The sequence below is a fragment of the Microcaecilia unicolor genome, chromosome 1 (genome assembly GCF_901765095.1).
Source record: "Microcaecilia unicolor chromosome 1, aMicUni1.1, whole genome shotgun sequence".
Lineage (NCBI taxonomy): Eukaryota > Metazoa > Chordata > Amphibia > Gymnophiona > Siphonopidae > Microcaecilia > Microcaecilia unicolor.
In genome coordinates this window covers 536439708-536465723 of record NC_044031.1, presented here as the reverse complement: position 1 = coordinate 536465723, position 26016 = coordinate 536439708, and the positions used below count along the sequence as shown (strand labels likewise).

Sequence of the window (26016 nt, the reverse complement as noted above, 5' to 3'; positions counted from 1 at the left end):
CCAGTCTTGATGTTATCATGGCATGTACAACTGGGATAAGATTTATCTTCTCGCTGTAAGGAGAGAGGCAGCATAGCTGTCGCAAATAGTAGAAGCAGCTCTTGAAGGTTGCTTGGATTTGGGGAATCAGAGTAAGTGTTTAATCTAACTGTATTCCTGACTTGTGATATAAGGGGGAGTTGTACTTCCCAAAAGAGATTTTGATATTAGGTATGTATCCACTTGTGTTAGGGACCAGAGAAGCTCGGTTTTACTTGGGTTCAGGCAAAGTTTGTTGTGTTTAGCCCGTTCTTGAATTGATGTTAGGTAGTCAGGTTATTCAGGGCTGTAGGTAAGTCGGGTTCAGTGGGTATGAGTAGCTGTACATCATCCACGTAGATGTAGAACTGAGTGTCCATTGACCGAATCAGCTCAGCTAGTGGCTTGAGGTAGATATTGAACAGAATAGGTGATAGTATCGATCCTTGTGGCACCCCACAGGTCAGTGCCTATGGTGGCGATGAGTTGCTGCCAAACATTATGGATTGTTGCCTGTCTGATAGATAGGATCAGAACCAACCAAGTACTGTTCCATTGATACCTGTTTCTGTCAATCATGCTAGCATGATATCCTGATCCACAGTGTCAAAAGCTGCTGAGAAATATAGCAGTACTGTACTAACAGAGGCAAATCCTTTCTCGGTTTCTGTGAAGATCATCTAGTAGGGATGCGAGGATCGTTTCTGTTCCATAACCGGGTCTGAATCCAGATTGACATGGATCTAGCCAGTTTCTCTCTTTTAGCCAGTCATTGAGTTGAACACAGACTGTTTGTTCTATAAGTTTCCCTAGAAATGGGATGTTGGATACTGGCCGGTAACTTTCAAGTTTGTCCTGGTCAAGGTTGGTTTTCTTAAGCAAAGGGTGAACCACTACCATTTTTAATGCTGTTGGTAGTTGCCCATTAGAAAGAGAGTTCACGATTTTTGTGGCACCTTCTATGAGGCCCATACTTGCCTGCTGCACTATCTTTGATGGGCAGGGGTTGAGAGCAGGTAGGATTTTGTCAAGGCTCTCCTCTGTCATTGGGCTAAGTGTCTCATCTGTCAGGAGGGGGCGAGTTTGTGCACTCCTGATTAACTGATAGGAGACTGGGTGGGATTGCCTGTAAATCCTGGAGAAGACTTTTAATTTTGTTGGCAAAGTATGCAGCAAAATCATTGCAGTTCAGTTTAGACTGGGCAGGCTGGTTCTGTTGTGGGGTTGAATTGGCAGCATGTGCAATGCATTGAGAGAAATATTGTGGGGGTCTTTTTCTTAGGCGTGCTGGCGTTTTTAGTGCGCGTTAAAAATAGGCATGCTCTAAACACTAAAGACACCAATGTATTCCTATGGGCGTCTTTAGCGCGTGCCTATTTTTAACGTGCACTAAAAACGCCATCGTGCCTAAGTAAACCCCCTTTGTAGTATTAGTAACTAAGGGCTGCTTTTACTAAGGTGCACTAATAGATTTAGTGCTCACTAAATGTTAAGAAACTCATTTTATTCCTTAGCTCACCTTAGAAAAAAGAGCCCTTAGTCTCATTGCCTGAAATGAGACATGTGCTAAAATAGCCCACGTTCATAACTACTCTTCTAAGTTTTCTTTGCCACTTTCTAGAGGCAGTCTAATACCTCTTAACATACCATTATCAGGGAAGCCAGCCCCATGGAACAAAAGGCCCAGTGCCTTCTTAAATAATTTTGATCCAGTGAAACAGTGGAGGAGTTTGATCTGACTGTTTTATTAGAATCTTAATGCAACAGCAAAGATTACTAAATAATCAGTAAATTTGGTCCATTCTGTTCACTTACTGCTGAGTTACTATTGGCTCTGTTGCCATTTTTCCACTGCATCATGATCCTATAGAAATCTCTGGCAAAATAGATTGGATGTGGTATCATGATTTTCTTCAGATTCATAGAGTGCTTCTTTCTCACATTGTAATGAAAGGCTGCCAGTGTTCCTTAAGATCAGCTGCGGAGAACTAGAACTTAATTTATTTCTAAAATAAAAAAATAAATAAAAATAAATCAATTGGAGATCAAATTGTTGGTAAATGGTGGTGCCTCTCCTTTTTGACTCCTTATGTGAAGTCCCTGTGGCAAAACTTTCCCATCCCTGAAAACTGAACTATATTTGTAATTTTAGGCCCCGTCTCCTTGCTCCCTTGGAATATACTGGAAGCATACACAATTTACTCCCCTTCCCTCTTCAGATACCTCAGTTCATAACCTATTAGCCATAAGTTGATACAAATTATGATTGAAATGTATAAAAAGTAGTTAAAACATATTTGGTCGGGCATTTTATCTGTTAGTCCCATGGTGTGTACTGGCCATTAGTGGGATAGTAGATTATTTAGTGTAATGACAGTGTTATTTTGGATTAAAATGATTTATGTTCTTTTTATGTTTCCATTTTGTTTTTAAGTATGTTATGCTGTTCATCATTTTAATGGAGTAAGAGTTTGGAAGTGTAAGTAAATAAATACTATTCTTCCCACAGTAGACGGATTATTAATCTTGGTCCAGTGATGGTAATTCCGGAAGAACAGCCTGCCCAGCCTGCCCTAACAGTTCAGGCAGAAGGGACCAGAGTAGTGTGTGGACATTGTGGAAATACATTTCTGGTAAGTAATCTATTGTTTAAAGCATTAGCTGCCAAAGTTTTGCCTCAGACTCCAACACTGATATGGAATGGAATTGTTTTTTGTGTATTGATGTTTCTAGGACCTAATAATTTATTTAAAATACTTACAGCCCACTTTCCCATTTTCCAAAAATGTCCAAAGTGGTATACCGCACTCTTTATTTATTTATTTTAATATGTATAGATAGATATAGCAACCAAAACCCGATACGTCTTCTCTCTCCCACCTCCTTCAATTAACCACAGAATAGAAAAATAGTATAATCAGCAAAAATGATTCCACTTCTCTCATCAGTTTAGTCAAGTTTGTTTAGCAAGATCTTCCTCTTGTAAAACAATAGTGCCTAGAATCCAGTAGCCTACTAGTAACAAAATAGATGATGGCAGATAAAGACCCGTGTGGTCCATCCAGTCTGCCCAACATGATAAACTCATTACATATGGTATGATGTGATACTTTATATGTATACCTGATCTTGATTTGTCCTTGCCATTTTCAGGGTACAGATCATAGAAATCTGCTCGGCACTGTCCTTGTTCAAAATTTCTGAAGTTGTCAAAGCCCCTGAAAAGCAACACTGCAGCCCACCCAAATGTATTGAGCCATGATCAGGGCACAGACCGTAGAAGTCTTTCTCAGCACTGGCTTTGCTTCCCAGTTAGCAGTGTTGCTATCTAATCTCCACTAAGCATCTTTGGATCCATTCCTTCCAAACAGGATTCCTTTGTGTTTATCTCGCGCATTTTTGAATTCCGTTACCATATATATCTTCACCACCTTTTGTGGAAGAGCATTCCAGGTACCTACCACCCTCTCGGTGAAAAAAATACTTCCTGACATTATTCCTGAGTCCAGCCCCCTTTCAACCTAAATTCATGTCCTCTAGTTCTACCACCTTTCTGTCTCTGGAAAATGTTTGCGGATTTATACCTTTCAAATATTTAAACGTCTGTATCGTTTCATCCCGGTTTCTCCTTTCTTCCAGGTCAGCAAGTCTCTCCTCATATGTCTTGCTACAGAAACTCCATACCGTTTTTGTCACTTTTCTCTGAACCTCTTCAAATCTTTGTACATCCTTAGCAAGATACAGCCTCCAAAACTGAACACAATACTCCAAGTGGGGCCTCCCCAATGACTTGTACAGGGGCATCAACATCTCCTTTCCTCTGCTGGTTATACCCCTCTCTATGCAGCCTAGCATCCTTCTGGTCACAGTCACTGCTTTGTTGCATTGTTTTCGTCACCTTGAGATCCTCGGACACCATCACCCCCAGGTCCCTCTCCTGAGCCGAGCTTACCAATCTCTGCCTTCTATCTGGCACATCTCTTTTTGGATTTCTACACCGCAAGTATATCACTCTGCATTTCTTTGCATTAAATTTTAACTGCCAGACCATTGACCATTCTTCCAATGTATGGAGATCTCATGGTTTCTACTCCCTTCAGGGTATTCACTCTATTGGCTATCTTCGTGTCATTCGCAAAAAGGCAAACTTTTCTTTCTAACCCTTCAGCAATATCTCCCACAAACATATTAAACAAAATAGGCCCTAGCACTGACCCTTGAGGCACTCCACTACTCACTTTCCTTTCTTCCGAGCAGATTGCATTTATCACCCTCCTCTGTTGCCTGTCGATTGACCAGTTTCCAATCCAGTTCACTACTTTGGATCCTAAGTTCAGCCCTTTCAGCTTATTCATCAGTTCAAAGTATTGCAGTATTCTTCCATGTAACCGTATTTAGTTTTCTTCTTCCTCTTAATCCCAGCCTTGTTGAACTGTATTATATCTGCTGTTCTCCTGCCTCTTTTTTTTCCTGTTTCAGGTGATAAGTTGAATGATGTGTGGGCTGCAGTCAGTACCTCTTTTAGTTTCTTCAACATTTCTTTACCAGTGAAGGTATTCAATAGAAATAAAACAAAATAAAACATGGAAAAGAAAATTAGATGATACCTTTTTTTTATTGGACATAATACATTTTTTGATTAGCTTTCGAAGGTAGCCCTTCTTCGTCAGATCGGAAATAAGCAAATGTTGGTAGATGACAGTATATATAAGTGAAACATCAAAGCATTTCAGTGACAGTCTAACAGGATGAGGGACAGGGAGATATGCATAGAGATAGGAGGGTGACAAAGCAGTACAATTTTATGGTTTAAGTCCTTCTGGTAGGTGTCAAAATATTTAATCATTCTGACTTCAAAGGTCTTACGTTCCTGTATTGTGTAAAGTTCCCTTTTAGGACTTAACAAAGATCTGGGTTTTCTAGCCCAATTTAAAACATAAAATTGTACTGCTTTGTCGCTCTCCCTGTCTCTCACCTAACCCACCCTCAGACTGTCACTGAAATGCATTGATGTTTCATTTATATGTACTGTCATCTACCAACTTATTTCCAATCTGTCGAAGAAGGGCTACCTTCGAAAGCTAATCAAAAAATGTATTAAGTTATGTCCAATAAAAAAGGTATCATCTAATTTTCTTTTCCATGTTTTATTTCTATTGATTACCTTTAAAAGTGGGCTACCACGGCTACCACATCTCTTTTCCAGTGAAGAAACAGACTTCGTATTATGCTTTTCGCAGAAGTCTTAAAGTTTACCTTTTCCAGCAGTTTTTGAATTAGGGTAATTTTTTTGTATTTTTCTTATTTTCGTTTATCTAATTCTATTTTATTGTAAACCACTCTGAATCCTTTGGGGGAGAAAGTGGTCTATAAGTACAGGATTAGATTATTCTGGGATGTACTTCGTCATATCTCCATGCGTTATCTATGATGTTGTGCCAGTATCTTTTAATACTAGCTCTTCACTGAACAGTACTGTATTCACTCCACAATCTCTTTTATCCTTGCTTTCTTCTTTTGGTTCATCACCCTCTTTAAAACTGAGCAAAAGCATATGTTTAAAATATCTTCTTGTTTCTGTACCTCCTCTTTACTCAACCTGACTTCTCTTGTAATTCCTATGATTTTCCCATTTAGCTTTATTTGTTTTACTTATTAAAATTCATTTTTATGGAGGATCACGTGATGCGTTGAGAGCGTCGGCAGCGTAGTGGCTGAGCTCCAGGGACCCCACTCTCCATACGGCTGAAAAATTACGGAAAAAAGAAAGAAATACAATTTCTAACCTTGTCTATCGCTGCGGGAAGGTGCATGGACCAATATTTGGTCGCGATGCCAGCTGGAACAGCGAAACGCAGCGTGAAAACAGAGAAGGGGAAATCCTCACCTCCACAGGCGGAACCTAAAATGGCGGACGGAGCACAAGTGGTATGAGATGATTTCTCAGAGCGCCAGCTGGCCCAGATCTCAAAAGTGATCGAAGCAGCCCTGGAAACGAGGTTCGACACCCTAGCAGTCCACCTGGGAAAATTGGACGCCACTATAGCGGGGTTAGCGACGCGTACCCAAGCGCTGGAACAGCGTGTGTCGCACATGGAAGACAGGTGGCATGCTACCGAACCGAAGATCACAGAGCTGGCAAAACAGGTTAGCATGCAGGCAGCGAAAATCGATGATTTAGAAAATCGAGCGCGACGCTCCAACTTGAGGCTGGTGGGCATTACCGAGTCTGTGATGGAGAAAAATCTGGGGCCGGCACTAGAAAAATGGCTCCAGCATGAATTTGCATTATCGGACAGTAGGGGAAGCCTCAGCATTGAAAGAGCTCATAGACTTGGACGATATCAGGAAGGAAAGAAACCTCGAGTTGTTATTCTTAAAGTTCATAATTATATCCACAAAGAGGAAATCATGCAGGGATTTAAGTCCAAACGGGGCAACCTGACATTTGAAGGACATGAGATTCTGATTTTCCCAGATTACTCGGCTGGATTACAGGAAAAGAGAAGGAGATTTCATCCATTATGCACAACTCTAGTGGAGAAGAAGATTCGCTTCACACTGTCCTACCCTGTTGTCCTCAAGATCTACAGGAATGAGAAATGGCATAGTTTTGATTCAGAGCAGCTGGCTACAACCTTTGTAAACAGAGAAATTGATGACCAGGTCCCTACTCCATGAGGAGTGCCAGTCAGCCAGTTCAGGATGATTTTACCACGCAGAGGAGTGGACTTTGGACAGTTTTTTTGGGGACACTTATGTAGGTAAAAAGTCTGGTGGAAAGGGTATGTGATGTTGAGTAACAGTGGTATAACCTTGGATTTGGGGAGTGGGGTCCCTAGCAGATGAGTGACCCTAGTGACACCAGAAGATGGTGCACAAGAATGGTTATAGGGAGGGGGGGTTGGGGGGGGGAAAGATGGAGTGAATGAGCTGGAAGTGAGAGTGGAGATGTTGGCAGTTGTTCTTGCTGGGAGAATGGGAGGTTGGGGAAAAGATAATCAAGGGCTTTGCAATTGGAGGCAGACACCCTCGGGGGAGGCTGGGCTCCCGGGGTTACCTGAGATGGGAGGACTTGGGACAGTTCAATTCTTAATTTTTAGAGATTCAGGGTAGAGATCGGTTGAATATCCTTTCTTGGAATGTGGCGGGGATTACTTCCCCGGTGAAGAGATACAAAATTTTATCACAATTGAGGGCGCATGGAGCGGATATCGCCTGTCTCCAGGAGACAAAATTGTCCGATGTAGAGCATGCCAAACTCTGTCAGCAGTGGGTGGGGGAATGTCACTACTCCTCCTCCGGGAATCGAAGAAGTGGAGTGGTTGTTTTGGTAAAAAAAGGTATCCCTTGCCACTCCAAATTGATATACAGGGATACGGAGGGGAGAGTGGTGCTGGTGCACTTTAATTACCAGGGAACAAAGTTTTACCTCTGCGCTGTTTATGGCCCAAACACTTATTGTCCGCAGTTTTTTCAATCTTTAATAGCGCTGGGATTACAATATGCGGATGCCCCGTGGGTATGGGCGGGGGACTTTAATCAAGTCATAGATCCAGAGTTGGATAGATCTTCCCCAGGGCTATAGCAGCGCTGGGCCATGGGAGAGGTCTGTCGGCTTTGTGTAAATCGCTGCAGGTGGTCGATCCTTGGCGCTTGCTGCACCCTGATACCCGGGATTATACTCGCCAATCTAAAGTGCATTCCACTTGGTCCCGGATTGATTATATTTTGTTGACCCAGTCCTGGTTTTTTAGAGTAAGGAACGCCTTCATAGGTCCTACTGAGATTTCGGACCACGCTATAATTGGATGGAGTTGGACTTAGATGTCAGTGGGTCCTGTAACAGATATTGGCGCTTCCCTTCCTATCTTTACCAAGATCCAACATTTGTAGATCATATGAGAAATCGATGACATTTTTATGTAGAGACGAATGCACAACCTGACGTGGCGCCAACAATATTTTGGGAGGCCTCAAAAGCAGTTCTTCGGGTAGAGGTCATTGCTTTTATGAGCGCACGTAAAAAACGCTTGGCGACGGGTATCATACGTTTAGAATCGGCATACAGGGTTGCAAAGAGACGTCAAATAGCTAATCCATCTAAGGAAAACCAAGAAAACATGACAGCTGCTTTGGTAGCACTGAACACAATGATTCATGAAAAATATCAGAGTTTATTCTATGCTAGGCGGCTTAACTTTCAAAGATATGGAAATAAGTCTGGTAGGCTATTAGCACAAGTAGCTAGAGTTAAGAAATCAAACCAATTTATTTTGTATATCCAATTGCAAGATGGGTCCCGGCTCTCGCAGCCAGCAGAGATTGTGACTGCGTTTCAGAAATATTTTACAGGGATATATTCTCAAACAGGGGAACATCAGGGCCCGCTGATACAAGATTACCTTGAGGATGCAGGTATGCCGCGTTTGGAGCCGTGAATCCGCGATGCCTTGGCTCTCCCCATTAGGGCGCAGGAAATCCAACAGGTGATAAAGTCCCTTCCTTTGAAGTCGGCTCTGGGCCCAGATGGCTTTTCGAGTGAATATTATAAAATCTTGGGCCCGGAGTTGGTAGGGCCCCTAACTTCGTACTTTGACTCTGTGGTGGAACGTGGCTGGTTTTCATCTGGTGAAAATGAAGCACTTATTACATTGATTCCTAAACCAGGTAAATCCCCAGACCAAGTAGAAGCCTACAGACCCATATCGTTGTTAAATGTGGATATAAAAATCTTGGCCCGAGTTTTGGCAGACAGGCTTGCACGACATTTGCCATCCCTAATTGGAAATTACCAGGTTGGTTTTGTTAGAGGTCGTCAGGCAACGGTAAATGTACGAAAAGTGCTGTTGTCTATTGCACATAGCCATGCCATAGGAGAGCGGCTGATGTTGGTAAGCCTGGATGCCGAAAAAGCATTCGACAGGGTGCAGTGGGCCTACTTGTTTCAAGTGCTGGGTCATGTTGGCGTGGGGGGCTGGTTCATGGAGGCGGTTTCAACACTATACAATAACCCCTCTGCTCGAGTAGTTGCGAATCGGCTCCAGTCTGCTCCATTTCAATTACAGAGGGGTACTAGGCAGGGCTGTCCTTTGTCCCCACTACTGTTTTTATTATACTTAGAGCCACTGCTCAGAACGATCATGAGGGACCCGGATGTTGTGGGGATAAGTATGCCATCACTGGAGGTCAAAGTGTTGGCATTTGCCGATGATATCCTTCTGACATTGACCAATCCTGCTTCGTCGGTGCAGCACTTAATGGCGAATTTAGATGAATTTAGTTTTTTGACGGGGTTTTCCTTAAATTATCATAAGTCTGTGGCCCTCCCTATTCAATCGGATATTAGAACGCAGTGGGAGGGAAATTTCCCCTTTCAATGGGCGAACTCCAGTATTAAATATTTGGGGGTACATATTCCCGCAGATTTACTGGAGCTTTATGAACTCAATATGGGGCCGATAAAGCAGCGAGCGGTAGAGTCTTTGCAGAGGTGGCAGGCACTCCCTATTACTTTATTGGGACGAATAGCTCTTTATAATATGGTCCTTTTCCCCAAGTGGACTTACGTATTTCAAATGTTGCCATTTCATTTGAGGCCCCGGGATGAACACTGGCTGCGGAAAAAATTGACTTATTTTTAATGGTAGGGAAAGAGGGCCCGTTTGCCTTTTTGTAAAGTACTGTTACCACGCACAAAGGGGGGATTGGGACTCCTAGATCTAAAACAGTTTTCTCTGGCTAGTAGTATGAGACATCTGTCCGACTGGTTCCGCTCTACTAATTTTTTCTCTTGTACAGGGGCAGAAGTGGCAATTTTGGGAAAAATGCATTTTTCTTATTGGCTCCATGCGCCCTCCGGAGAATTACCGGGGTTGAGCCCTTATCGACCGATTCTTTCACCATTGAGAGCCACATGGAGATGGATGGGCAAGATCCATCGGTTAAATACAAGGATTTCGGCTTTACTGTCCCTAGGGGGTAATTTGGCTTTCCCGGCGGGTGGCTCTTTGGTCCCCTTTCAGAGGTGGGCTACAGTGGGAATTAGGTACCTATTTCATGTGGTAACTGAGCAAGGGACATTAAAAACATTTGAAGATTTGAAGAAAGAGTATGGTTTGAGTGTGAATGACTGGTTAGCATATAAGCAAGTACGGCATTATGTAAATTAGTTACCGGCAGAATCATTAACCAATGTTTCCTGGGAAAAATTTGATGAAATATTGGGTCTTGAGGCACAATCGCGAGTGCCCTTGAGCTATTTTCATCGTGGTTTGAGGGACTCTTTGCAACAAATTGACTGTCACCGGGTGGCGCAAGCCTGGAATGAGGAATTGCAGGTTAATCTCCATCCTGAGCAACTTGACAAATGCCTTAAATCTATTTCTACTCTCACAGACAATGCTGCCTGGTGGGAGCTACAATATAAATTTCTGCTTCGGTTACATGTATCTCCGCACAGAGCATATAAAGCCACGCTTCGAGACTTGGACAGTTGCCCAAAATGTAATGGTATCACGGCTCATTTGGGGCACATGTATTGGACATGTGCGCCAATTAATGTCTTTTGGACTGAATTGAGCAGACATGTCTCCCAAATTTGGAATCATACATAGAGACCAACTCCTAAACAACTGTTTGATCTCTTTGAAATGCAGCAGCCTGCACCAGCAGGATTTACAGCATTCTTGAAAAGGGCAGTATTAACTGCAAAGCGTGTCATATTGCAACTGTGGTTGGTAACAGACCATCCGAGTATAGCACATTGGAGGTCCGCAATGATTCAAGCTTGTGCTATAGAAAAGAAAGGTATAAGAGACTTAGCCTCCAAGAGAGGCGATCAATTTTGCCGCACCTGGAGGCATATTTTCAAAGCACTTTGGGAGGCTAAGTTCCATAGGTTTCTATGGAACTTTGGGAGGCTAAGTGCTTTGAAATATGCCTCCTGGTCTCCATTTTGGGACACTCTCACTCCAGTGGCAAGAAGCAAGATATTGAACTCTTGAAGTGATTTTTTTTTTTGGGGGGGGGGGTAGGGTTAGAGGGTGGGAGGGGGGAAGGGGGGAGAGGTTGAGTTCGAAAATGTTAAAAAGTTCAGGCAGACCAAATGTTGTAATTTCCTTTTGAACTGTTTGCATATGTTGAATTGCCTGAATAAAAAGGATGATTTAAAAAAAAAAAAAAATTCATTTTTATCCCCTATCTTTACTGATTGGGTAATATTCTCTTCCATCTGAGTCATTAGTAGTCTAATTGCCTTTCATGCCTGTCTTTTGTTTCTGCTAGTAGTTTTGTTGGTCTTCCTTCTGTATTTGTTTTTGGTGTTATCTTTTCATCTACTTTGGTCAGCAGAGAGATCTTTATATCACCCATAAACATTTTTACAAAAACTATTTGTTGCCATATCATTGGGTTTCTTTTAAAATTGTTATCTAGTATTATTAGCATTTGTATAGTGCTACCAGATGCTGTAGTTCCTTTGTATCTCTTAGATTCCCTGCTGCTGACAAGGCTTCAGAAATGGGCCTCTCTGAAGTCTAGCACCTCTGTTATAGTATTGCTTGATTCTCTTTCAATGTTTACACTAAACCACATGATATGGTGAATACTATATCCTAGTTTGTCTCCTATCATAACCTCTGTGACACTGTCTTGATTTGTCAGTATCAAGTCCAATGTTTCAAAACACAGAGAAGAGCAGACCAGCAGTATGAAGAATAATGTGGTTTATTAATAAACAAATACCCGACATGGCCACGTTTCGCCCAAAGACTGCTTCAGGCGAAACATGGCCACACCACTTTGTTGTTCATACTGTTGGTCTGCTGTGTGTTTTGCTGCATTGCTGGTGTTGCAGATCACCACTTCTGCTGGTTTATTTCATCCAAGTCCAGTGATACCTTTTCAAAAATGGTCTCCTCAACAGATCCTCTGTTTTTAGTTAGTCCTGCACCTGGTACTTTCCAGTCTAAATTTGGTAGATTCAAAAACCAAAAAACAACAATAGAATTGTGCTATCAGATAATCATCAGCTTATGAATTCTCTGGACTAAATATAAAAATACTAACAATAGCCAGAAAGAAAACCTCAGTGCTAAATGCACCCCACATATCCAATTTCTCTTCCAAATGGGGTCTACAGCTACATCAGTCATTGGTTTTCAAACTTATCAGTCAACAGTTTTTGAAAAAGTAGAGTAAAAAGCTCTGAAAAAAAAAAACTCCACTATTACTTTGTCCAGAATTCCCTACTGAAACAGTCCAATAATAGAAATAGAAAAATGCTCCCTTCTTATAAAGATACCAGACTTCAGCCTACACAGCTCCCATGAGGTTACAGTGAAACACTTAATTCACTCCCAGTCTGGTAAAGATTAAAGCCGAAGCCTCCACAGTCATACCCGACAAGGACCCCTTGTTTCACCTAATGCTGCATCAAGGGTTGTGCTAAGGGGAACGTATCAGTGTAAAATGGCGCCAAGGCTAGGCATCCCCAAATGAACTCCCTGGGGTGCAGTTTGCACTCTGTGGCCCTGAGGTTGAGTTCCTCTAGGCTGTTAGTCTCAAGGATCAGTCCGTGGACTTTTACTCTGAGCTGGTAAAGGTTCCTTCTTCAAGGGCTCCAATCTGTGGGTCTCAGTCCTGGTGGGAAGTACCAGTCTCTGGCAATTGCAGTTCCCCCTGGGCACCTTCTGGTATCCCTTTAAGGATTCTTTGCTCTCTTCCTAGGGCGATGTGTCTGCTTTTTTGTTTGTCCTTTTATGGGAAAAATGGGCGCCCATCTTTTTTTCGATAATACGGTTTGTGCCCGGCAAATGCATCGGATTTGTGCGGATCCGAGCTGGGCGGTTTCGTTTTTCAGCGATAATGGAAACTGAAGGCTCCCAGCTCAAAAACGAACAAATCCAAGGCATATGGTCGTGGGAGGGGCCAGGATTCATAGTGCACTGGTCCCCCTCACGTGCCAGGACACCAACCAGGCACCCTAGGTGGGCACTTGTAACAATGAAAAAAAAAATTAAATATCTCCCAAGTCCATAGCTCCCATCCCTTGGGTGCTGAGCCCCTCAAATCCCCCCCCAAAACCCACTGCCCACAACTCTACACCATTACCATAGCATTATGGGTGAAGGGGGGCACCTACATGTGGCTACAATGGGTTTTGGGGGCGGTCTGGAGGGCTCCCATTTACCAGCACAAGTGTAACAGGTGGGGGGGGGGGGGGATGGACCTGGGTCCACCTGGGTGAAGTCCACTGCACCCACTAACAACTGCTCCAGGGACCTGCATACTGCTGTGATGGAGCTGAGTATGACATTTGAGGTTGGCATACAGGCTGGGGAAAAAGTTGTTAAAGTTCTTTTTTTTGGTGGGAGGGGGTTAGTGACTACTGGGGGAGTCAGGGGTGGTCATCCCAGATTCCCTCCAGTGATCATCTGGTCATTTAGGGCACTTTTTTGGGACTTGTTTGTGGAAAAAAAAAGGGGTAAAAAAAAATGACCCAAATTCACGGTAAAACGCCTTTCTTTTTTCGATTATCGGCCGAAAGTGCCCATCTCTCCCAGTCCCACCTTCACCACGCCTCCGACACGCCCCTGTCAACTTTGCCTGTTTCCGCGACAGATTGCAGTTGAAGACGCCCAAAATCGGCTTTCGATTATACCGATTTGGGCGCCTTTGCAAGATGGGCGCCCATCTCCCAATTTGGGTTGAAATATGGGCGCCTAACACTTTTGAAAATAAGGCAGATGGTATACTATTGTTTCTATTGCAACCTTGCTGTCAGGATACCCTTTCTTCTCTGTTTTGGTGATATCTTTGAAAGATACCTTGTTCCGAACCACGTGCTTTTGAACGACTTATAGCCTTCCACCAGGTTCTAGTTTAAAAGCTGATCTTTCTCCTTCTTAAATGCCAATGCCAACAGCCTGGTCCCACCCTGGTCCCGGAATAGGCTCCCCGCTTCCCCAGAATGTTGCCCAGTTCCTTACAAGTGTAAAACCCTCCTCCCTGCACCATTGTCTCATCCACGCATTGAGACTCCAAAGCTCTTCCTGTCTCTTGGGATCTGCACATGGAACAAGGAACACTTCGGAAAATGCTACCCTAGAGGTTCTGGATTTGAGCTTTCTACCTAAAAGCCTAAATTTGGCTTCCAGAGCCTCATTCTCACATTTTCCTATGTCATTGGTACTTGCATGTACCAAGACATTCAGCTCCTCCCCAACACTATCTAAAATCCTATAAAGTTGACTCATGAGGTCCTCCACCTTTGCAACGGGCAGGCAAGTGACCAGGCGATCCTCACGTTCACCAGCCACCCAGCTATCTTACATGCGTAATAATTGAATCACCAACTAAAACAGCCATCCTAATCCTTTCCTCTTGGCAGAAGCTCCTGGAGACACATCCTTGGTGCAAGAGATATTTCATCCCCTGGTGGGCAGGTCCTGGCTACAGGATTACTTCCAGCTGCACCAGGTTGATGCTGTCCTTTTAGAAGACTTCCCTCCTCCAAGGCAGCACAGGGGCTGCCAGACTGCAAGTGGGATTTTCTTTACAACATTCCTGTAGGCCTTTTCTGTGTACCTCTTTGTCTTCCTCAGGTCCTCCAAGTCTGCTACTCTAGCATGAAGAGAGTGTACTCATTCTCTGAGAGCTAGGAGCTCTTTGCATCGAGCACACACATATAACCTTTCACTGGGAGATAATCATACATGTGACACTCCATGCAAAAGACTAGATAGCACCTCTCTCGCTGCTGGACTTCTGTCTGCATCTTAGTTGTTTAATTAAAACTTCTTAAGGTACTAGGGATATCAGATGAATATAAGGAGCCTTAAGATTATGTGGTGTATTATGTAATTTATTAGTATTTGCTTCTCAGAAACTAATTACATGTAATTAAAACTCTAATGAAAACTCTCCTTTTGTTGTCCTAATTAAAATAATTGACTATAAATGAAGAGTTGAGGTAGGGGTGGGTGGAAATGAGGACTGAAGTAGGCCCTGCTGTGCCTTCTAGAGTCTTATCTGTTAATGCTGTGTTTAAAATTCAAGTTTTAAAACTATGGGAAAAAGGGTATGGAGACTAGCTAATAAAGTTTGCTTCTTCTTCTTCTTTTTTTTTTTTAAATTCTAACTTTGTTTATCAATATTTTACAATTCCTCTTTAAACCCAATCTTTAAGTTTCCAAGCGCAGAGCAAAATAACATCACTTACCCAGAGAAAAGCCGTCTTCTCCTAGAACTTCTCAGAAAAGCTTTCTGCATGTAAAAACCAGGTGTAAAAAGCTTTTCTAAAATCACCCTCACTCTGTGTTTGCCTAAGCCTGTGAGAGGAAGTCCTGCTCATGAGACAGACACTGAGGAAGGCTTTATGCATCCAACCCGTGTTTTGGCTGCAAAAGAGATTAAAGGAAAACAGAATTTGAAAGGTGAAATGAAACAATGATAAGATGGATAATGAAGATACAAACAGATTAAAAAAAAAATGTAAACCTGAAGAAGAAATGTAAAAACCAGAATAAACAAAGGAGGTGAACTGCTTCTGTAGAATAGGAATATAAACCTGATTAAGACAAAAGGTCTGAAAAACGTTATCTGATTAGCTGACACCTTTAGTGTACAGTATGGTGTGTATTTTTGTAGCTATTCTGTACGCAGCATGTGTTCAGTGCATTTGTCTTGTGTCACTCCAGAGACCCTGTAGTCCCAGAGCTAATGACTTCCCCAAATTTTCCAAAACTATAGTTTGACCTGGGATTGTAAATATTGTCCGTACTAGTGACTGTAGTTTTTCAACCATGCTTGAGAGATTACTTTCACTGTGTTATACAGATAGAACATATGCAATGTCAGCTGGTCTCCTAATTCTGGAGCAAGTCCTGGGAAATGCTCTTCCATGGAAACCACCATCTGGGGTGTCAAAAAGATTTCCCATTTATGGAAGCAAGCACAGGCAGATTGAAGCCTGAGAAGCTAACTGTTTTTACAGGGATCCCTTTGTGACATTTGAGATGAATGAAAATAACTGTTTTCTCAGGCTAGAATCTTTTCCTTCTCTTTTTTTTTTTCCCTTCGCAGTGGATGGAATTGAGGTTCAACACACTGGCAAAATGCCCACACTGCAGAAAAATGTAAGTTCACTTTAAAATTGCTCAGAAATACTAAGCCTGGCTAAGGATAGCAAAGGAAGTACGATAGCTTTTCTCTTCTAGTTCTACTAATTTGCAGTGCAAAAACAAAATAAAATAACAATAAGAAACACCGGTTGTTATATGAATACTGATCCATGTCATTGTGCTGCTCATAAACAGGGCCCTACGTTTTCATTTTAAACTCTGTGCTGCCACCAACAGTTCCAGGCTTTACCAAGGTAGGTATTCAGCTTTTAGAGGTTTTCACCCTAATTTTGCAACATTCAGCATGCAGGATTTATTTGGCTTTTGTACAACTCATGTCTGACCTAAATTTCCCTTAGTCCTGATATTGAGTTGTCCAAGCACACATCCTAGTATGATTCTCTGGACTTTGGGTCACACCTTCATTGCTTCCGCGGCCTCTCTGCTTCCCTGTCCCAGTCAGCATATGAGGAGAAGCTGATTGGCATCCATTTACAATATAAACCCTAGTATTTATTCAGTAGAGTAGAGAGTTGCTTTTTATACTAATTTGTCTTCCATTTTTGTCGTTATAATAAACACTGATGAATCTTCAGGGAAAACTAAACATGGAGTGCTTTGCTAGAGTAAGTTAAATTATAGGGCCCATTTATTTATTTATTGGAATTTATTAACCACCTTTATAAAGAGATTCACCCACATGGTGTACAGCAGATATAGTTTAACATAAAACTTACAATTTTGTTAACAGCATAACAATAGTAAAATGACCAACTATAAGTGTATTACAAACTCCTGCAGAGGATTTTTAAGCAAGAGGAAGCCAAGTTTAATAGCAATTGTACACAAATACAAGTATAAACACAATTGGTGTGATAAACTTGGAGATGACAAATTAAAACCTAGTAAAATAGTATCAGAAATATGCACATTTATCACATTTATTCAGCAGGTCTTAACTGGGTAGGAGTGGTTTCTACCTGAATAAGTCCTGCTCACTGGGTCGTAACCAGATTTTTATTGGCACTTATTCTAATAAGGTTACTGAAAATCCATTTAGACTACCTTGGCATTATTTGGGCAGAATCCAGGTGGTCCTGGTGTGGAGTCTGGACAGAGCTGGGACTTACCAGGTTAATGGCAGTATTCAGTGTGCTAACTGGGCAGCTGTCTAGGATAAAGTTAGGACAGCATAAAGACTTTCCTAAGTTTATCCAGTTAGTTGTCAGGATAACTGCATTATACCCAGATATTCAGCGCTGGTATCTAGCTATGGCCTGACAATTCATATCTGGATATAAAAAGTCCACGGCAGCCGATGTTTAACACTGAATGCTGTGGGCTGAATATTGGCCTGATAGATTTATATATGTTTGTTGTATGTTTCATGTATTTTTATTTTAACATCGGATGCTTTTTTTATACATTTTGGGCAGCTGTCAACTGGGAAAGTGGTGTAGAAGTAGAGGCTGACTGAATTTTGGTTCTCGTTTTGGTGACGGTGCCGAAACTGGCCCAAAATAATTCTTAGTGAGAGCCAATGTAGCTAATGCCAGAATGAAATGGTTGGAAATACGGCAGAGCAGAACCCTATCACGTAAGGTGGACTTGATGATGGCAAGTGCTTCAATATGTGGGCTATTTGTATATAACAAATCTATATCTTAAGTTAAAAGGATGTATTTGTGAGATCTCCATCATAGTTATCTAAGAGATTGATAAAATGTGATGACTCTCTCATAGTTGTAAATCATAGTATATAAGGTCTTAGAAAAAAATCAACATATTTTGACTTTTTTTTGTTGACTTTTAGACTATTAAGGTGCACAGTGGTAGTCCCGTCCAAGATCTTAAACACAAAACAAGATAACTTTAAAATCAATATGAGCGCAAATAGGATGCCAGTGGAGGGAAACCTATAAAGGAGTAACATGAAAAAATGTTTGTTTAAATATCAATCTAGCTACTGTGTTTTGTAATAATTGTAACCGCTTAAAATTCTTGGACAGCTCAGAATAAATAACATTACAGTAATCCATTTGAGCTAAGCCAAACCCTATCACGAGCGAGTATGTCAAAAGAGTCTTCGTGAAAATAAGTGCGAGTAGTTCTGATTTTTTTAAGGACATAAATCTTTTTGTACAAATTATTTATCTGAAGAGCAAAAGAAAGAAACCTATGTAGAATAACTCCTAATATATTTGCTGATCATTTGATAGATAACATTTCCCCTAAGCTCGGGGGAATAGATATGGGCAAAGGTTTATCATCCTTAGTAAACCAGAGAATGTTAGTTTTAGACACATTCAGTTTTAGTTTGTGAAGTCACCCAGTCATTTGTTTTAGATATACAAGCAGATGAGATTATAGTCAATAAGTGAAGTCGATATAAGCAGGAATATATCATCATACAAAAACAAATTCTCATTCTGTTCCAGGAAATAGTGTTTAGAACACAAAGACGTTAAATAGCAAAGGAGAAAGTGGAGAACCCTTGGGTGTACTGCATGGAGGGGTCCAATTTGTCCTCCTTAACAGTATAGGATCTGTTAGCTAGGAACCTGTGAAACCAATTTAATACGGAACCTGATATACCAAGTTCACTGTGTCGTGCTTTGATGTACATGTCTTACTTACAGTATTTGTACATTTTCTTTGTTTGAAAGGAAGAGGTCAATTTGAAGAAAGAATTTGTTGTAAAATGAGAAATAGTAACGATTGTGATTCTTTTAGGATAACAGCTTTTAGAATATTTGTGAAGCAACAAAAAATGAGTACTATGGAACTAATCTCAAGACTGTTATAAATAGAGCAAAGGAGTTGTCTCATATTGTCCATTTTTGATGGAAGAAAAGAGACCAGGGGCTTTGACAGGTTTAACATCAGGGGCATTTGCTGAGTATTTTAAGACTAAAGCAAAATTGGTTGTAGAACAGATAGAAAACCAGTCAACTACTCTGCAGATGGATGATAATTTTACTGTGATAGCTGATTCTGAGATAACTGTGCTCTTAAAAACTTTAGAAGATATTGTAGTTGAAAATTTAATTTTTGCAGAGCTCTCAGATGTTCATAAGGAAAACCCCTTAAAAAGTAACTAAACAAAACTGACCTAAAATCTCCCAATAGGGACACATACCAAAAGTATTGAAATATTCCACTATCATAAATGGGAGTCAGGTATTATCATTGGTCACTATAATAGAGTGGGAGGAGAAAAAAACACAAAAAACTCCCTACCAGGGAGAAAAAAATTGCCGATTCAAAAAACACCTTTCCACACTATAAGAACAAAATGAGAACTCATGGAAAAATATATACATGTATCTAAAGCTCAAAACTTAAGTGTAAAAATACACCAAAAATGCAAAATCTTGCCCAAAATGGAACCCCACTTATGCCAGTAAACTAGCTGCCTAAAGCATAGAGAAGAGGTAAACGATGAAAAATGAAAAGGAGGATTCTGTGGCTCAGAGAGAAGTGGCGTCTTTTCCAGCTAAGTGACTCCATGTGGGGCTGGTTGGGGTCCTTATTTTCTTCCTCCTTTTCATTTTGGTTTAAAGTTACCTTTTAAGGGGTTTTCCTTCATCTTAGAGCTCTGCAAAAATTATTTTTAAACTACAAGGATCCTTGGGGAGAAATACAGACTTTCTAGACATTTAAACTAGATGGTGGGGGTGACAAAAGGAAACAGGGGATTTCGGAAAGTCACCCCCAGAATAAACATGATGGCAGAGGGAAAGGTCATGTAAATATAAAAAACTACCCAAATTCACTAAGCACATGGAAAGCTATGTGCACAAATGCTCATAGTCTAAGTAAAAAGGTTCAAGACTTGCAAGCCCTGATCTTTTGAAGAAAACTTGGATATTGTTGCTATTACGGAGACGTGGTTCAACGATTCTCATGAATGAGATGTGACCGTACTGGGCTATAATCTTTTTAGGAAGGATAGAGAGGGCCGAAGAGGTGGAGGAGTGGCTCTGTATGTGAGAGAGAATATCAGAGCGGCTGAAATGTGGGGAACCTGGGGAAAAGAAGAAGATTTATGGATCGTCTTGGAAAGAGAAGACGGTACTTGTATCCACATGGGAGTTATCTACAGACCTGCGCAAACGGAGAAGTTAGACAAGGATCTGATAAAAGATATTCAAAAGATTGGTATGAAAGGGGAGGTGCTACTGTTGGGAGATTTCAATTTGTCTGACGTGGATTGGAACGTCCCGTCTGCAGAATCAGAAAGAAGTAGGGAGATTGTGGATGCCTGTCAAAGTGCCTTGCTCAGACAAATGGTGACGGAACCCACGAGGGAAGGGTCAATGCTGGATCTAGTGCTCACTAATGGAGGTAGTGTTTCCGATATCCGGGTGGGTGCCCACCTATGTAATAGTGATCATCACACCGTATGGTTTGATATAAAGGTGAAGGCGGAGTGCGGACGCACAAAACTCAAAGTACTGGATTTCAGACATACTGATTTTGATAAAATGGGGGACTACCTGAAGAATGAGCTGTTGGCGTGGGAAGGCGTAGGAGAAGTGGAAAAGCAGTGGTCCAAGCTAAAGGCTGCTATAAACATGGCGACTGATCTTTTTGTGAGGAAAGTAAACAAAAACAAGAGAAGCAGGAAGCCTATATGGTTCTCCAAACAAGTAGCTGAAAAAATAAGAGCAAAAGAGGCTTTGTTCAAGAAATACAAAAGAACGCAACGAGAGGATCATGGGAAAGATTATCGGATTAAACTGAAAAAAGCGAAGAAGGAAATACGGCTAGCGAAAGCGCGAGTGGAAGAAAAAAATGGCTAAAGATGTAAAGAGAGGTGACAAGATTTTTTTTCAGATATATTGGAGAAAGGAGAAGAGAGGAATGGAATTGCGAGACTGAAAGATAATGAGAGAATGGCTATGTGGAGAGTGACGAAGAAAAGCGAACGTGCTAAACAATTATTTCTCTTCGGTGTTCACAGAGGAAAATCCTGGAGAAGGACCGCGGTTGGCTGCCGAGGGAACGTCTGGGAGTGGAGTGGATACTGCACTGTTTACAGAAGAAAGAGTTTATAAACAACTGGAGAATCTGAAGGTGGAGAAAGCTATGGGGCCGGATGGGATACATCCCAGGATAGTGAAGGAGATCAGGGTGGTCTTGGCGGGACCTCTTAAAGATTTAGTTAATAGCTCTTTAGAGACGGGAGAGGTTCCACGAGATTGGAGACGAGCGGATGTGGTCCCTCTTCAAAAACGTGGAGAAAGGGAAGGAGTGGGAAACTACAGACCGGTAAGTCTCACGTCGGTGGTAGGAAAAATAATGGAGTCGCTGCTGAAAGAAAGGATAATTAACTTTTTTAGAAACCGACTGGTTACAGGACCCGAGGCAACATGGCTTTACCAAAGGAAAATCCTGCCAAACGAATCTTCTTGACTTTTTTGACTGGGTGACCAAAGAACTGAATGAGGGACGTTCGCTAGATGTAATCTACTTGGACTTCAGCAAAGCCTTTGATACGGTCCCCCACAGAAGACTCGTGAATAAGCTGAAAGGGTTGAACTTAGGACCGAAAGTGGTGAACTGGATAAGAAACTGGTTGACCGACGGGTGGCAGAGGGTGGTGGTAAATGGAATCCGCTCAGAGGAAAGGAAGGTGAGCAGTGGAGTTCCTCAGGGGTCGGTGCTGGGGCCTATTCTGTTATACATGGCTCAATATGAAGAACAGCATGTATACAATTCAGTTTTTACACAACATATAGCGGTATGGAAAAGATATATTGACGATGTCCTGCTAGTTTGGAAAGGAGACATGGAACAGTTGAAGTATCTTTGTGACCATCTCAACAGTTGTGACACTAACATTACTTTTGATATCTCCGTGGGTATCCATCGTGTGAAGTTTTTGGATATTCTAATTGAAAGTTATGATAGCGGTTTTCATACTCAATTATACCGCAAACCTACAGATACAAATTCTGTCTTACATTACTCCAGTTTTCATCCAGTTGCTCAGAAAGAATCAATCCTGTATGGACAATTCTTACGGGTCAGAAAATTATGTGACACTAATGAGGATTTCATTCATCATGCAGATGATATGAGAAGATTTGTACAGCGGGGGTATCCTAGAAGAATTATTAACAGAGCGTACAAAAGAGGTGCAAATAACCATAGATAATGGCTATTAGCTCCCAAGGGGCAGAGACCTATTGATAATGATACTGTCACCTGTGTACTGCCATTTTCCACCAGAGTAACTCAGATTAAGAACATCATAAGGAAACATTGGCCGATGATGCATTTGCACGGTATCCCCAAGGCACCCCGATTTGCATATACTAGAGCTCGTAACCTTGGTGAGATGCTTAAACACCGAGGGTTGGAGGTAGTTCCCCTGGATGAGAGGGGGGACAGTAAATGTAATCGTTGTCTATACTGTGGATATGTGTGGGTGACTAAATCCATTTCACATCCGGTTACTAACCGTACAATAGAATTACGTGGTAGGACTGATTGTGACACAGTGCAAGTTGTCTGTGGTATCAAATGTCCATGTGCGAAATGGTACATAGGACAAACTAGAAGGAAGATCAAGCAACGCATAGGTGAACATCTGAGCAACCTCCACACCCACAAGAAGGAAGCCCCGCTAGTGGGGCATTGGGACCTGATGGGACACCGAGAGGAAGATTTGTTATTTGTTGTATTATTTTGTTTTCAACAATCCCGTGGAGGCAATGTTGTTTCCAATTTGCTGAGAAAGGAGGCTCAGTATATTTATTTATTTATTACATTTGTACCCCGCGCTTTCGTGATAGACTACACATCCCAAGGGTTTGAATAAAGCTGTTGACTGGTGGGGCGGTCACACACATCTGAGAGGTAATTGGGGTGGGACTTTAAAGATTATAAACACTCAGAGCGCATGCTCCGGCGTTTTTCCGATCGCAGAAGGGATGTTGACTGATCTTCACCTGGAGTCTCCATGAAAATGGCAGGTAAATTGTACAATACATGTAAAAGATATTTATACTGTAAAAACAATATAGTAGTGAACAATACTTGTATTTTGTGTTTTAATTTTAGATTTCGTTCTCCTGAAGATGCCTACTGGTGAAACATGCAGCATGTTGAGAACGTGAAAGTACTGATTAAGAGTTAACCAGCACACACTTAGTACTGCACTATAGCACTAGCACGAGGAAGAAAAAAAGTAAAAAAAAACTATGAAGATAAGCATGAATTGATTGGTAGCCATTTTATCCACTGGTACACCTAGCAATTTAGTGGAATACATCTGATGCAGTGGTGCTAAGTATTACTATAGGGCATACATTATATAAAATTGAATATTGACCAGTTTTCCAGATTTCTGTATGTCATTTACTGTCAGCTCCATCAGCAGGTAGGAAGGGAGGGTAGTGCGATGATGGTGGTTTCCAGTGGCATGATACAAGCTGTTTAATGGCTGAAATCCATGCACGGTATTCTGTGCACTATTATTTATTTATTTATTTGAAACATTTATACCCCGCTTTTTGCCATATAAGCAATATAAGGAAATATTTGAGGTTTCTAATTCTTCTATATAGTTAAAATTTAATGCCAAGAAGTGTAGAGTGATGCACTTGGGGTGCGGAAACCCAAAAGAGAGATACCGGAGAGGAGGGGAGAGATTAGTAAGCTCGACTCAGGAGAGAGACCTTGGGGTGTTGGCGTCGGAGGATCTGAAGGTGAAGAAACAAGGCGATGGCCATGGCCAGAAGGATGCTAGGCTGCGTAGAGAGGGGCATAACCAGCAGAAGAAAGGAGGTGTTGATGCCCCTCTACAAGTCGTTGGTGAGGCCCCACTCGGAGTATTGTGTTCAGTTTTGGAAGCCGTATCTTGCTAATGATGTAAAAAGACTGGAAGCGGTATAAAGAAATGCTGCTAAAATGGTATGGGATTTGCGTTGCAAACCGTACGAGGAGAGACTTGCTGACCTGAACATGTATACCTTGGAGGAAAGGAGAAACAGGGGTGATGTGATACAGACATCCGGAGATGGGAAGGCAGTAGAACTAGAGGACATGAATTGAGGTTGAAGGAGGGCAGACTCAGGACTAATGTCAGGAAGTCTTTTTTCACAGAGAGGGTGGTGGATATGTGGAATGCCCTCCCGTGGGAGGTGATGGAGATGAAAATGGTAATGGAATTCAAACATGCGTGGTATAAACACAAAGGAATCCTGTTTAGAAGGAATGGTTCCTTGGAATCTTAGCGGAGATTGGGTGGTGACACCGGTAATTGGAAGCAAAACGGGAGCTGGGCAGACTTCTACGGTCTACGCCCTGATCGTGACTGACTAGATAGGGATGGCCTGGAGTGTAAATTTTAAGGGGCTTCGATGTTAGCTTCAGAACTTAGTACAAGAACAGTACTGGGCAGACTTCTATGGTCTGTGCCCTGACAAAGGCAAGGACAAATCAAACTCTGGTATACATATAAAGTATCACATTCCATGTAAAATGAGTTTATCTTGCTGGGCAGACTGGATGGACCGTACAGGTCCTTTATCTGCCATCATTTACTATGAACATCCAGGGAGGGGGTGACAGAAAGCGGTCCAATAGAACCCGCGTCTGAGCCAGAATGTCTGCGTCTGTGTTTGCGAGCCTGATCTAGCCTAAGAGGCATCAGACCTCCATCTGCACCCTCTAGAGACACTACATGTCCCCCTAAACCAGCCAAGGGAGGAGGAGGACGGAGAGAGCGCTTCAGCAAAAAAGCCTGATGCAATAAGAGGATGAATTCAGGAGAAAAGCCTGTCCCTGAATCAGACATGCTGCCCTCCGCCGCAGCAATCATTCTAGAAGGACCAAATCCCCTAGGGACGTTCTCAGCCACCATACCAGCGAAATCTGTGCATTTTGGGGTCGTAGGAGTCTGAGCAAGCACCAGGGAACCAGGGGAAGAAACAGACAGCGATTCCAAAATGCGCGCGGGAAACTGGCGCTCCAGAAAAATATGCTCCAGCATCTCTTCTGCTCGAGTCTGAACAGCCAGTGGAGCAAATACACTCTGTCGACCTGCACTTCCGACAACGGGCACAGCGCTTAACATTTTCGGCCGCCATAGCCACAGGCAGCGTGATAGTAAAGACAGAGGTAACAGAATAAAAAAGAGCTGCACTCACCCCAAGCTGAGCAGCCAGACAAAATCCCTCAATCTCAGAATTCTGCCTTTGCAGAACTGCCTGTCTGAGCAGAGGAAAACTCCCATACTACTACTCCCATACTACTACTTATCATTTCTATAGCGCTACAAGGCATACACAGCGCTGTACACCTTACACAAAAAGACAGTCCCTGCTCAAAGAGCTTACAATCTAGATAAGACAGGTAAAACAGACAGAACAATTAAGGGTAAGGGAATAAAGAGGTGAGGATAAAAGGACAGGGCAAGTGAGTAGTGGTTAGGAGTCAAAAGCAGTGGTAAAGAGGTGGGCTTTAAGTTTGGACTTGAAAACGGCCAAAGAGGGGGCTAGACATACAGGCTCGGGAAGTCTATTCCAGGCGTGAGGTGCAGCAAGATAAAAGGAATGGAGTCTGGAATTAGCAGTAGAGGAGAAGGGGACAGATAAGAGAGATTTATCTACAAAACGGAGTATCTGAGCAGGGGGCAGAAGGAGAGACGAGTGGAGAGGTACTGGGGAGCGGCAGAGTGAATGCACTTATAGGTCAATAAGAGAAGTTTGAATTGAATGCGGAAATGGATAGGGAGCCAGTGAAGTGACTTAAGGAGAGGGCTAATGTGAGCATAGCGAATTTGGCAGAAAATGAGTCACGCAGCAGAGTTTTGGACTAATTGAAGAGGAGAGAGATGGCTAAGAAGGAGGCCGGTGAGAAG

At 42.2% G+C, this 26016-nt stretch overlaps 1 protein-coding gene across 1 annotated transcript in view; it reads left to right on the top strand.

Annotated features, from left to right (window-relative positions):
* The window catches only part of PIP4P2 (phosphatidylinositol-4,5-bisphosphate 4-phosphatase 2), a 110047-nt gene that overhangs the window by 67290 nt on the left and 16741 nt on the right, over positions 1-26016 (top strand). Inside the window, exons 4-5 of the mRNA XM_030216408.1 lie at positions 2528-2651; positions 16105-16157. Of these exons, the coding sequence (XP_030072268.1) occupies positions 2528-2651; positions 16105-16157 (177 nt within the window). The remainder of the gene's footprint in view (positions 1-2527; positions 2652-16104; positions 16158-26016) is intronic.